The sequence below is a fragment of the Haliotis asinina genome, chromosome 6 (genome assembly GCF_037392515.1).
Source record: "Haliotis asinina isolate JCU_RB_2024 chromosome 6, JCU_Hal_asi_v2, whole genome shotgun sequence".
NCBI classification, from domain to species: domain Eukaryota; kingdom Metazoa; phylum Mollusca; class Gastropoda; order Lepetellida; family Haliotidae; genus Haliotis; species Haliotis asinina.
The window spans coordinates 19,649,059-19,664,003 of record NC_090285.1 but is presented as its reverse complement, the minus strand read 5'-3'; the positions used below and the strand labels follow the sequence as shown (position 1 = coordinate 19,664,003).

At 39.5% G+C, this 14,945-nt stretch overlaps 1 protein-coding gene across 1 annotated transcript; it reads right to left on the bottom strand.

Annotated features, from left to right (window-relative positions):
- Nucleotides 1-517: 517 nt before the first annotated feature.
- On the bottom strand, nt 518-13,657 carry LOC137286159 (T-complex protein 1 subunit theta-like). The gene is made up of 16 exons (XM_067817835.1): nt 13,521-13,657; nt 11,521-11,611; nt 10,924-11,135; nt 10,552-10,621; nt 10,170-10,298; nt 9,602-9,663; nt 8,835-8,972; nt 7,885-7,956; nt 7,357-7,530; nt 5,823-5,910; nt 4,942-5,057; nt 3,822-3,893; nt 2,565-2,657; nt 1,874-1,945; nt 1,511-1,630; nt 518-930 (listed from the first exon to the last, which is right to left on the bottom strand). The coding sequence occupies exons 1-16, from the start codon at nt 13,578-13,580 to the stop codon at nt 862-864; spliced, it is 1,638 nt and encodes a 545-aa protein (XP_067673936.1). The 5' UTR covers nt 13,581-13,657; the 3' UTR covers nt 518-861.
- Between the last annotated feature and the right edge of the window lie 1,288 nt (nt 13,658-14,945).

Sequence of the window (14,945 nt, the reverse complement as noted above, 5' to 3'; positions counted from 1 at the left end):
ATATCACTGCAGGGGACACCAGAAATGGGCTTCACACATTGCACCCATGTTTTGAGAATCTAACCTGAGTCTTCAACATCACGTGCAAATGCTTTAAATACCGCTGCCTTAAGTCCTAGAAATTCTCTGGAGTCAAATTCCAAAACATGGTCACCCTTCCAAGCATTCTCTCTGCCCAACAAAACTTAACTTCAACTGATCGTGACCCGAGCTCTACATACTGAACCACACATTGCCACAACTGTAAACCAAAGATATGACCATGTTTCACAACCTAAAGTAATCTTGAAAGCACCATAGGGACACTTGTACAAAAACACTTTTGCACATGTTAAGAGTAAACCATATCTCAGGAACTGTCAATAAAATCGTCTGAGTTTGATTCCATCCACATGGGTACAATGTGTGAAGCCCATTTCTGGTGTCCCTTCCGTGATGCTGGAATACTGCTTAAAGCAGCATAAAACCAAACTCACTCTCTCGCTCATTCTGTAAGGGAATTAACACAAACAGGGACTGATCGAGAGGTATTTACTTATAGCATACAGTATAAAAAGCAGACAAAACATGGATGTTACATAACTTAAATAATGTCTTCATAGAGCATAGGTGACTAAAGTGATATGTCCAGTGACAATATCACCAGTCACCAAATAAATCTGGTTTTCCTTAACAATGAAATAGCACTCATGATGAAAGAAGTCCATTAGTTTCTGGGGCCAGAATATATCCAGACAGACCCCCAACACACCATGATGGAGTCCTTTTGAAGATTGATTGGTTATCACAGTCACATCCTCTGAGACATGGCAGACATGGTAATGTTGAAAACTGGCAGCATGACTCTAAAGGGTGACGTTATTAATCTTCATCCCAGTCCTGGTTCTGTTTTGGTGGCTTCGGACCTCCAGCAGGCTTGGACATGATAATCTGAAAAATCACAACACAGTAACACTGACAGAACAGGATCACATCTTTATCACATATAACCATGAACAACCACTTTGAGATCTGGCTATTTCTGCACAAAGGAAGACAAATTGAGTGAGAGAAAACCATTGACGGCTCCAACCTTCAGCATTCATTAAAACTTACTAATGGAAATAATGTTGGAGCAACTGCAGTCTTCTACTCTCCCTGAACATACTGTTGGGTGCTCACTATGTTCATGCAGAGCAGGCATATTTCACTACTTCACCATTTACAGCAACTGTCACACTCTGTATTCTCTGATATTGATTATTGACACTGATGTCCTACTGATTACCAACTTCCCACGGTGGATCAGTCACAATCTCTACAGTTTAGTAGCAGAACTCTGAGGTAGAGACCCTGGAGTTTCACTTCAAAATCTGTAGTGTATTGATTGCTAGACTTAGCAAATGTTTTACTGTTATGTACAGTTAGAACAAAGATATCCCACGGTTAAGATCTGGAAGTGGGGTATAAATATTTTAATCACATCCTGTAAACAAAGTGCCTGTAACAATGTTTAGCCTTGAAACAATACCTGGTCTACTTTGAGTACAGTGCATGCGGCTGCCGAGGCAAACTTCATTCCCCAGTATTTCGTAAGGTAAAGATCTAAAATCCCTGCTTCCTTCGCATCACACACGGCTGGGCCTCCACTCTGAAAACAGAATAATTTCTTAGGAGTTCATGTTTTCCTAAGGTTTGTTTATATTTCAGCTTGGATATTTACCCTTATTTACCTTACACAATACTTAAGACAGAACAAAGCTTGTGAAATCAAACGATTCAGCAGTATCAGACAAAGAAAACAATTATTAGCCTCCACATATGGCAAAAAGAGGAATACAATCCATAGTGACAAGTGCACTAAATATAGCAGGTTTTCTCCTTTTACACTTACTTCTATATCCACACCAAAGGTTTTGCTGCCTTTCTGGTGAGCTGCGTAGAGCTTAGACAGAACTTCCGTTGCCTGGAATGAACAAATTAGCTTTGCTCTACATCAAAGGTGATAAGGTATAATCTGAAGAATGGAGTGAGTTTAGTTTAACAATGCACTCAGCAATATTTCAGCTATATTGGCAGAGGTGTAGAAGTGAACCTGGACCAGACAATCCAGTAGTCAACAGCACTGATCTACACAACTGTGATACAATGACGTGTGTCAACCAAGTCAGCAAGCCTTACCACCCAATTCCATTCGTCACCTCCTAAGACAAGCATGGGTTGTTAAAGTATAAGTCACCTCCTAAGACAAGCATGGGTTGTTAAAGTATAAGTCACCTCCTAAGACAAGCTTGGGTTGTTAAAGTATAAGTCACCTCCTAAGACAAGCTTGGGTTGTTGAAGTATAAGTCACCTCCCAAGACAAGCATGGGTTGTTGAAGTATAAGTTACCTCCCAAGACAAGCGTGGGTTGTTGAAGTATAAATGTCTCCTTAGAGAGTATTGAGGATGTATGAGAGGATGATCTTTCACTAATGACAGATTCCTTGTATCTGACTGTACGTAAACCTACATGGTAACCTTAAATAATGCACGTACGCATACCCACCCACCCACAAAAAAAAATCATAGATGTTGCTATTCACCTTAACTCCAGTGTTCTCTGCTAGGGCTCTTGGGAGGGCCTCCAGTGACTCAGCAAACTTCTTCACTGCGTATTGCTCCAAGCCAGGCAAACTCTGAAGTAAAACAATTCTGCATTGGGTGATACCAGTTGTATTATCAACTAGTCAACTAGTCATAGGATTGTATAAGATCATGTGATCACATAAAATGGTCAGGATGCTGATTAATGCCACTTATCAATATACCAGCTAAATGGTGGATACAGTCATGCCCCGTTTATCTGAACCTCAGATATCTGGAAAACTCGCCTTCCGAACGAAAATTACTTATAACGAATTCACAAAATTGTAAAATTACTTACCTATCCGGAAATCTGGTTTCGTAACCATACGGTCATTTTCACAAACAAAACACTAAATTATGTGCATTTTTTGTCTTGTATATCCGGATGGCTGAGCATCTGTATGTTTACACTCGCAATTACCGAGGGTCTTGCTTGCCGTAACGTGAAAGAAGTCAGCAGTGTTTGAACCAGGAGAAGATTAACTACCTCTGAATAGCAAGGTGACACTGAGTTAAATTTGAGGCGTGTCAATTTGTGGATCACTATAATTAATTAATCCGGATGATCAAGCAAGCCTGGACACCTTTGAGCGAAAAGGCAATTGCTAACTGCTCTCGTCATGTGGATATTATCCAGTCAATTGAGTACCCACAAGAAGACATGGCCTTGTTGGAACTTCGCGATGTACTACGATCGTGTGCAGAAGTTGCAACTGTGACTGTTACTGCTGATGATCTTGTGAATGTCGACAGTGACAAACTGACCTGCGAAAGTCCTCTCGCTTTTCGACACAGACAGTGCAAAAAGCTATGACTGATTTCTTCAAGTGAGCGTAACTGCGGGAACAGGTATGAGACATTTTATGTATGCACTGATATTTGTTTATGTGTAATCAATAAAGATTATGTCTGATGCCCACTATGTTTGTTTCTTTGTACATTTCTTTGTACATATGGCCCGTGGTTCAGATATGCGAAAATTCGCTCAACCGGACAATTTCAATACAGTTCGGATAAACTGGGCACAACTGTACCTATAAATAAGTAAGTCTGGGCCAGGCAATCAAGTGATCAGTCATGGAACTGACTCATCAAGGAACCATTCAATTCAGAAACTGAGGACCAAAAGAGGCCGACATGCGAGCTATCCCAACTGGGACCAGAAAACCACTGAGGCATGAGAACTGACCCAGTTAACGATGACATATGCCTACCTCTCCATATGTAGTGATCTGCTTGGCCAGTTCTATTTCAGTAGCCCCTGCTCCAGGGACTAACTTGGCCTCCTGGAACAGAAGGGATATATCAGGCAATACTTGACAAAGCATCCCAGTGTCCATGTTAATGCTGAAACCTGTGTTTTTCACACAAAAAACATGCAAACAGTATGCTGCGTGTGTTTAGCACGCATAGATTCTGATCTACTAATTCAAAGAGTACCTTAAACTGGGGTTCAATTTTTTTTTCAAAAGAAACTTGCCACAAGGGCAAGTAACTTCAAAAAGTAACTTGTCTTGACTAATTTTCCACTTGCCCTCATTTTATGACAATGTTTGATGTTAATTTTTACTTGACTATTTATAGAAGAGTGATATATTTCAAAGAACGATAGCTCTAAATTACTATTATTGCATATGAAATGAATGAAATCCAAGCACATTTTCAGTACAGAGTCGTACAGAGTCATACAAAACCTACTGCAAACACTGCATCCTTAGGATAATATACAACATTTCTAGGAACACCTCTATTCATGGTAATTCCTACAATGAGAGCATGAGTAAGTTGGTTATTAGAGGCAGATGACAACAGCACAAGACAATCTTGGGTGGAAAGTACATACTGGTTTTTCATTATGCTGTTTTAAGTAGAACATTGCATTTTAAGTTAACACAGAGACATCTCTGATGAATACTTTGAGGACAGGATGCTTTCCTAAAAAGCTAAAACTTTAGGACACATTTTGATGAAGCCAATGAAATGAACCTGTAACACTTCATATATGCAACATAAAAGAATTTATAGAAAACCTAATTTTTTTTCCCTCATCATAGTACTGCTAAAGACAGATGCAAAATCATGAGGATATGTTTGGATGTTGTATCTTCTTAAAATGTTATCAGCATTCTGGAAGACAGCTTAAGACACAAGAACTTAAGCTATTGTCCTTAAAGTCACAATTTTTATTATCAAAATAATCATGAAACACATCATAGTTTAAAACGCATCAACTGAGTCAACACTGCCTGTGATAAGTACTTGTCTTATCGCTAACGAATCAGTTTTCAAGATATTCAAGTCAAACACCACCATCGAAGATTTAACACTGCTTACCTTCGTCAGTGCTTTGAAGGTGTTGACTCCATCGTCTACAGCTCTTTCTATGTCATCCATAATGTTCTCTGTGGACCCTCTGATGACAATGGTGCAAATAGAGCTGTCTTCCTTTTCTACAATCAACAACGAGCAGTTCAAGATACATCTGTCAATGATAATTATCTTAAAAAAATCATTTGAAACTGAAGTGACATCCTTTAGGCTGCCAAATAAAAAATAAATAAATGTTTCTCAGGCACATTTTTTTCAAAAGTGACATGGGCAGTAGGACTTTGCTGTAGGACACATTTATATTTTTTTTCTCTCAGAGAAATACAGCCTGGGAAGTTAGGCACGTGTTAATAAGTTGCAGATTCAGTCACACTCATTCTTACAGTGGACAGACGGATGATCAGGACACAGCCAAGTCAATTCTATTGTTTTAAAATGGCAATAAAAAATTGTTATGCCCACAAATAAAAGTGTCATGTCGATACCCAAGAAACATTTCACTCTTTTTCATTTAGCCTTAAGAACTTACAAGCACTGTTTTTCAGAACAGACATCCATCAAATGTATATAAAATCTCACACCTCTCTTGAGATTACTTGAAGCAGCACAGTGTGAAATTATACACAGATGCTTAAAACAAATGTTTCAGAAGTTCAGTTTTGCAATATTCCAGCAATATCAGGTTGGGACTCCAGAAATGGTCTTCACACACTGAACGTGAACTGGGGAATCAAACCCGGGTCTTAGTGGACACTTGAACCACTCACCTACCCCATCGCCCCTAGGTCTCTGCTTAAGCTTATGATCAGCACCAACCAGTCTCATAATTCAATATTCCCACACTGTGACACAATTCTAGAGAAGTGAGCGATAAATAATGCACTCACCCTGCTTGAACACAATGACAGGTGTGCCACCGATTTCGTCTGCATATACTAGGTCACAGAAACCTGTCTCCTTTGCTGTAGGCGGGGTCTGAAGCAGATCATGGTTTAAAAACATTACTGTACTCCAAAGATGACCAAGAAAAAAATTGTGTCTAGGGACACAGATGCCCCAGCTGCTGTAGGAAGAGGTTCGTACACTGGGTGTGCTCTGGTGATTAACTCCTACTAAAATAATATCATGGATGATTATAAAATAAATATATCCACAGTGTCCAAGGTAAATACTTATTTGTAAATGTATGTAAATGTATGTCACAACGAACACAGTACAATTAAACCTGTAACAGGAAGTGTGTGAGTTTAGTTTTATGCCGCTTTTAGCAATATTCCAGCAATATCACGGCTGGGGACACCAGAAAATGGGCTTCACACATTGTACCCATGTGGGGAATCGAACCCGGGTCTTTGGCGTGACGAGCGAACACTTTAACCACTAGGCTACCCCACCGCCCCTGTATCAGGAAGGTTCAAGGTACAAGGGTAAATAACCTAGCTATAGCAATATCACTGTGGAGGCAAATGAAAGCTAAGTGGTATATTCTGGAACATATTCAGTATGGCAGGTTGAAGGTTAACACATTCAAGGTCCACCTGAAGTACTTGAAAACACTAAAACAATGTTTGAGGGGTTAGATACCACAACCTATTATCATATAAAGATCAATAATTGAACAAAATTCACAACAGGTTCAATGAACATCTATGCAACTATGAGATGCTCACCCCTTCAAGTCCCAATGAAACATATATATAAGCTTAATCAGTTCTGTACAGCAGTTTTTGTGGAGAGGTGGATAGACTAATTCCCCTACTTCACTAACATCAGGGAGAAATTCAACAAAAAAATTTTAAGTTTAAAAGTCTCTCAACATAAAAAAAACCAATAAAATACAAAAACAAAATATGAGATGCACACCATTCGAGTCCCGAGAAAGCCCAAGTATAAGTTCATTGAATTCCACAGAGCATTTTTTTTGTGTGGAGAAGTGGATAGAGCACATTCCGTTTCATACGGATGGACAGATATGGGGCATGAAAAAAGAAGCAAGAAGTTCTATTTCTGTATAGTTGTCAAAGAATCACACATAAAGGTTATCTATCAAGTTTCGATAAAGTGTAATGGGGACAGATGTAACCTTCAATATCACTGCACTTGCATAGCCAAGTGTATGCATGGGTTAGTATGGCTGTTCGTAAGAGTTGTGTTGGTTTTACAGTCCTTGTCCAAGATACCAAGTCACAGTATTTCAAGGTTACACTACATCAAATCAGAATCTTTAGTTTTACGAGCATTCAGTGCAGATTGAAACATCCGGCAACTGCGACTGGGTGATTTTGTGTATTTGGGGGTTTTTTTTAACTGTACATCCCTTTAGTTTTTTTTTCACGTGATGATTTAAGTTGAATATCGCCACAGGTATTTGCAAGTGCTTGACATTTTGTGCAGGAATGGGTCAAATGTAGCACCACTCACTATTTTGGGCAGAGCTGTTGCATTGACCGTCTTGCAGAGTCTCCTCAGGTCAAACTTGGACATTAACCTCACAGTCATGATCTTGTATTTGTTGCAGTAGTGAAGGGCAAGGTCACCTACTTTCCCTCCCGTAACAATAACATTGCAACCAGCATCAGCTATTGACTTGATTTGCTGGAAAAAGAAATAAGACATGTTTTAGTCATGGACCAGACAATCCAGTGATCATCAGCATGAGCAACGATCTACTCAAACAGGATATGGTGACGTGTCAGCCAAGTCAGCAAGCCTGACCACCCGATCCTATTAGTCGCATCCTACAACAAGCATGGGTTGCTGATAACCAGTTCTAACCCGTATCTTCACAAATACTTAAACATGTAATAAGTGATGGATAACTATTTATAACCTTTAGCCTCAGTTGCATCAGCTGTACTTCTTTACAAAGCACAAACAGAAAGGTCAGTGAACTCCTGTCCACAACAGAGTGGCATGACAAACTGGTAAACACATTAAATAGCAACTTACTGCCTCCATTATGTTTTCCTCCCCTTTACTGAGATTGACAAGCTCTTCTGCTGTCTTGATAAGAACAGTTCCCTGAAAGAAATGGTCCATAAAATTCAGAGTGATGTCCCATGGACAATATTCCAGCATCAACGAGGTGTGGACACTAGAACAAACTTCAAACATTCTGCCCATTTACAAACATTCTTGACATTTTAAGCGGTTTGGGTTTTTCAATGCTCCTTACCAAAAATTCGTAGAGTATTTTGATCTGGTCTCTATTAATAAATACAAAGGTCTAAAACCTGGTGAACCATCAGTTCACTGACAGACTGGTTTTACGACAACAGTATTTTAGTTACACTATTGACAGTCGAGTTAACATGAGAGGAGTGAGTGAGTGTGTGAGGTGTTATGCTACTATTAGCAACATTCCAGCAATATCCCAGGTGGGTGGGTGTGGGGGCGGGCACCAGAAATGGACTTCACACACTGTACCTGTCTGGGGAATCAAACCTAAATCTTCAGCATGACACTGCATGCTTTAATCACTAGCCTTCCCCATGGACGCTAACATGAGTGAGTAAGTGAGTGAGTGAGTTTGGTTTGACACCACATTTAGCAATATTCCAGCAATATCATGGCAGGGGACACCAGAAAATGGGCTTCACACATTGTACCAATGTGGGGAATCGAACCCGGGTCTTCGGCGTGACGAGCGAACGCTTTAACCACTAGGCTACCCCACCGCCCCGACGCTAACATGAAAGGAAAACCTAAAGTGTTAACATGACAAAACAAAGCCAATCTGAGATTCAAACCCATGAATACATCCGGCAACAGGCTTTACATATATTTAGCATGTTGAGAACTGAACCCTGGATGTACGCATTACAACTAGACTCTTTCCTACAAGGATACCTCAGTACCCTTCAAACCCTGATACGGAAAAGGCAGGACACCTGACTCACCTTGGTTTCTGTCTGCATGATATCCAAGGGGCAAGAGTACACTGCTATTTTGGCTTTCTCCATCTTGTTTACATCACCTTCGACCAGTCGCTTGAACACCATACCTTGAACTGTGGAGCTCTGTGTCACGCCACAACCCTACCATAACAAAGGTGAGAGAGTGAGATACATCACTGACTCAGCTAAAGCAGGAACTTTCCCTTAATTTCTGCACTGTTACTCGAATCCTATCAGCTTGGAGCTGACCAACCATGTTTGCAGCATAACACAGTAGTAAATTTTCTTATAGTTGTATCCATGGCAGCCAGTAAATGATGCAAACTGAGCCAAACGTGTTGCAAATATCATTAAACAATTATATTACAGGCTCTCAACTCCAACAAAAGTCTTTGGGAGCACTGGCAATTACTATGCACATGGAGCCAGTGTTTAAAATAATCGCCAACCCGAAGACCCAGCACCGGTTGAACCTGTATCAGGTCAACAGTTTCAAATAATTGCAGGCCCTTGTGGCCTTCATTAAATTTAAAAGCATGCAGGCGACGACATGCACCGATGGCCAACTAGCAAATTGAAGTATTTGCAAACACGTTACCCAATGTCAATAGTGACTTAATAACCAAACTAAGAAAATCATGACTCTCCATCAGAGGACACTACAACCATCCCTGTTACCAGCTGACACTTGTTCAAGATGAAAAAGGCATCTTTCTAACTGTTCTAAATACATAATATTGTGATGACTTCTTGAAAACAGCAATACTTACCAGAATTTTGCTAACACGGACATTATCAACATTAAATCCGCTTTTCTCAGGTAGAATTGAGACTGAAAAAAGACAGAAGCAACAGTTAAAATTAATCTAAAAACACAGTTAATCCACAACATTTTATCCCATAGTACAGTATTTGGACTGAAGCAGAAACCTGTGTATTTGACGCACAATTGATCTCAAATACACAGTGAATTTATAAGGTAGTGTCATTGCTGACACAATGCTACTTGGCCCTTACTTCAGGTAATCCAAACTTGTAATTTGCTTTTGCTAAAAAATACTTAGTTTACTGTTTGCCAGTTAACTGTTCAGTGATGATCAAATACCTGACTTGCCATACCTTGCTTTTGTTCTTACTAAACAATTACAGTTGATGTCTTGATGAAAGTTCCATACTAAAGTTGACTCCCAATAACATGGCCATTACTCCCACTCATGACAACAAGGACTCATGACTCCTAAATTTTTATGCCTCATTCAGACACTTACAATAGTCAGTTATAGAGTAGCAATTTAGAAATTTCTTGGCCGTATGGAGGCAGAAAATGTCCCAACTCACTGCATGCGTCTGTGATAAGTTCTGCAAGGAAGTCCTCATTGCCATACTGCTTGCTCATTACTGAAGTTCGGACGACTTTCTTCACCTCCTCCTTGTCTCGGAGGTTTTTCACCTCACCAACCGTTAGGTCTAGCAAAGAAATGGCATGTCGTTAACCTTCCACCATGAACAAACATGATCACAGAACTTTACCTCTCATCTACTAAAAAATACATACATATGTATGTCTGACCTGTTGTGGAGGTAATTGTGCTGAAATTGCCGCCTTGTGTCACCTGAAGATGACATATCAGAAGGTCCCTGTATAAAATCTGACATACTAGATGAGATATCCCCAAGGAAACAGTACTGAAAAATCATGAAGAAAATTTTCAAAACTTACCTGGTAGGATCTCCAGTGCCTTCTTGCATGCTATCTCATAGCCCTCAATCACCTCTGTCACAGAGAGGCCCTAGCATGGAAGACAGACAGCAGAAATATTTATCATAAATACTGGTAACAAGAGTGATCTTATACGACAAGCATAGTCGCCTTTCATGGCAAGCATGGGTTGCTGAAGGCCTATTCTACCCGGGACCTTCACTGGTCCATCCGGAGAGGCAACCTTAAACAGAATATTAGCCACAGCAAATAACAAATGTGCTTTACTTATATGGTTAAAAAAAAATTTGGTCTCAGAGATGACACAGTCTCTCCTTTATCCAAAAGAGACTTCATCGTTCACATCAAGCCATAAGCAGTTGTGTTTCTCACCATTCTCAGCAGTTCCTCAGCATTCTCCAAGAGTGCCCCAGCAAAGATGAGGACAAAGTTGGTGCCATCTCCACACTCCTGTTCCTGCTGCTGAGAGCCCATGACCACCATCTTGGCAGCCGGATGCTGCACCTCCAGCTCACGTAGAATCGTTGCTGCGTCATTGGTCACAAACAGCTTGTCCAAGTGGTTGATCACCATCTTATTCTGACCTGGAACAGTCAAAAAAGACCATCATCATCATCATCATCATCATCATCGCTACTGTCTTCTTCACAACTACAATACAAAGGTTCCCACAGCTACATATTTAAAGTTACAGAGTAATCAGTCAGACAATGTAAATTGTAATGAGTATGTAACAATACCATGATGAATTGATTTCAAATTTTATTGGACTCACATTAAGTGAAAACAGCCATTAAAAAATATTTGTTGTCACCCACATAATTTGACAAAAGGAACCAAATCCTTTTAGATTTGTCTGAAGCAATAACTCTACGGGCACACAAGTTAAATTTGGGTGATGAAAACGACCCCTTCATTATCGAACAGATTTAAAATAAATTATATTAAGTACATGAAAATCTGACTAACCATGGGGTCCATATGCAGACCGAGTTGTTTTGGCCAGTTCATTGCAGGCATCAATGTTCTTGTACACTGCTTCCTCAAGGCCACTGTAATGCTGAAAGGTAAAACCACATAATACTAAAAACACGGTGAAGTCTGCCCTTATGTACATACACATAGCCAATGAAAAAAGGTTTGTCACACTTGAGTGCACACCCACCGGGTCTGATTGGGTTCGATATCGCTACTGCTTCGTTTCAAGGGAGGTAAACCCAAGTACAAAATATTGCACTTCTGAATTGCAATTATACGCTTATAATCCTGTTTATTTGTTTTCCTAATCAGCTATGCATTTTACATATCATGAATAAGTGATAATCATGTTTTAATTATGTTTGATTCTTTGGTTGCATGTGGTCTTTAAGCAATAATCCAGCAATATCACAGCAGGGGACACAGAAACAAACTACAAAAGAAATTGGTTTTACACATTATACCAGTGTGGGAAATCTTTGGGGAAACTAACTACTAGGCTACCCCACCATCCCTTAAGTGAGTGAGTGGGTGAGTTTAGTTTTACGCCACACTCAGCAAGGTAGTAACCCCGAGGGCAAACTATTGCACTTCTGAATAGCGATTGTACACCTATAATTTTGTTTATTTGTTTTTTTTCACAAGCAGCAGTGTATATTATATGTCATGAATAAGTGATAACTGTGTTTTAATTACGTTTGATTTTTTGGTTGCATGTGGCCTTTAACAAGCAATAATCCAGCAACATCACAGAATTGGGGAACACATTTAGAATACAGCACCACAACTTCTCATGAGGATGTTAGCATTAACTTTAGGTTGACCTAACCTAACCCACGCTAATCTTACGCTAAGCTAACCCTAATCGTCTACAATTACGGAAAAGATCATTATGAGGTGTTCTTAAAGTTTGTGGTGCTATATTCTAAAAGTATGTGGTCTTTACACATTTTACCAATGAGGGGAATGAATCCAATCTTCAGTGTGACAAGCGGAAGCTTTAACCTCTATGGCACCCTTCAGACTCTCAGAAGTAAAGGACAAGATACAACAATACTTTAGGTTTACTAACCCAAGTTGCAGCAAATAACACAAAATGGAAGTAATGTATAAATAAGCTTATGAAATACTTCTGCCATTAGATGATGTCAATATTGCAGAGCATGGGGAACATTTTCAGTTCAATGCAAACTCACCTGAAATGTTTCTTTATCAACATGAAATGTCAAAAATCAAAGACAATTTTTGCTTAAAAACAGTACAAGGATCTATAAAGATATGTCACATCTTAATAAAGAGGTTGCCATTCAAAAAATGCCTCATCAACTTCTAAAATCGGTCAAATAATTCATGAACTTCAAATGATTAATTTAACAATGAATAACTCATTTGATCAGTTATGGTACCTTAGATGATACAATCCTACTTGGATAACTGTGGTAATTCTACAGCTAATACATCCACAGAATTCGTCACCACCTCCTCGTCAATAGGACTCGAAAGGTTTTATTTGAATATTTGACCATTCAATGGCATTCATTGTGTAAACATTGACAAAGACTGCACCATTCTTCGATTCCATATGTCCTTCACGGGCACATAAAGTTATGAATAACTTCAAGCTTCCATGTGCAATGACTGCAAACCTTATTTATCTCACTTCACAGCTATCAACATTTTCAGAATGCCTCATGTCTTACAAAGAAGTGGATACATGAGGATTGTAATGAGCTTCCTGGCATGAATGTCATCAAACAATCATTAGTTTTCTAATGCTGGTAATTCTCCTACGGTCACAACTGGAGCTTGCTGAACATGTCAGAGCTTCCAGAACATGCGAGAGCATTCAGACGGCGTGACAACCACATGGCCGATTGTTTACCATGGGGAAACTCTGACAAAATGAAACTGTATATACCGATGTGAGTGCGATTTCAAGATGGATAGTACTTATTGTCTGATTATGTATAATTTCAACTCAAGTTACTTACCCTTGCCCCTTCTTTCAACATTTGGGCAAAGCCCGGTGCCTTAGGAACGTGCATCGCCATGTTGCAGTGATTCAGTTATCCCAGAATGCTCGGCCTCCTTCCTCAAAGATCGACACTGTCTTCCATAAAACAATTGTAATGCTTAAAATGTTCCGCTAGGCGTCAAATGAACAAAGTTAATAATGACGATGTCCGTTGAAATAGCATCAATGAAAATAATTCATTAATGCAAGAAAAACAACACTTCTGTAGCTTAAAGCAAAGAGACTGCTGTATATGATTTATTTGTAGAAAGGATAAACTTTAGTGGACGATGAGCCCAATGTGTTAACTCATTTCGCGTAAAACCGCATTTATTATTTAAATTCTTAAATGCTGAGATGTTCAAAAGACGTTTCAATGCATTCTACAGTAAACTACAAACATGGATTTACTGTAGCGGTGTCTAGTCCACTTTGGTTAGCTTGATGCATGCCCTTCTCGATTTCGGATACGAATGGCACAATAACCAAATGAGTTACGTCATGTCATTGGTGTGTGACCCAATCTTGTTACCGATTCTTCGAATTTCTGAAAATGTATCCGATTTATCCAAAAGTGTTTAGGACCTGCATCACGTCGGGCTTTTCTCCCACTTGAAACAGGCACATGGTTATGAAACTGAAGTGCTGTTACAACTCACTCACTCACTCACTCACTCACTCACTCACTCACTCATGTGGAGGGGTAACACGTATTTCTCCGTGAACGGTTTTTTTCGGTTTGTTTTTTGTTATAAATATATTATTCACAGACCTCCTTCTTATATAGAACATTACTCACTCACTCAACTTATGTACTGTATACAATGTATCTACTGTGTATATGTAATAAACCAGTCGATTCAGAATAAAGGACTGTCTCCAATGCTATCGTCAATATTTCAAGTAAGAGGGGAAAAATGTTTATAAAGGTATGTTGATTCAATGTGACGTCAACCACGGGGACATGTAACTCTGGCATCAAAGTGTATCCTGTCACTAACGGGATCATAGCACTATTCTGTCTCTAACGGGACCATTTCACTATCCTTTTGTGTATTGTTCAGACCCCAGGACAGTATTTACCTTAGAGCCCGAGTCTTGTGTAACAAACTGGACACGGGAACTATGAAACGACCACAATAAACCAAACGGGGACAAGCTTCGAACCTACAGATCGAGATCAACGATGAATTTCATCTCACTTCAGACGTACTTAACTTCCTCTTAGCAACTGAGACAAGAAGATACTCCAAGCCTCATACTCCCCTGAAAGACAGAATTTGCCAAAACAGAACAGAAACAAGGCACAAAACAGAAGATGAAACACATATGTTGTCGCACCTACTCGCATTTCAGATATATGTTTAATACAATTTAGCTGCGGAAAATGACGCTACAGGTT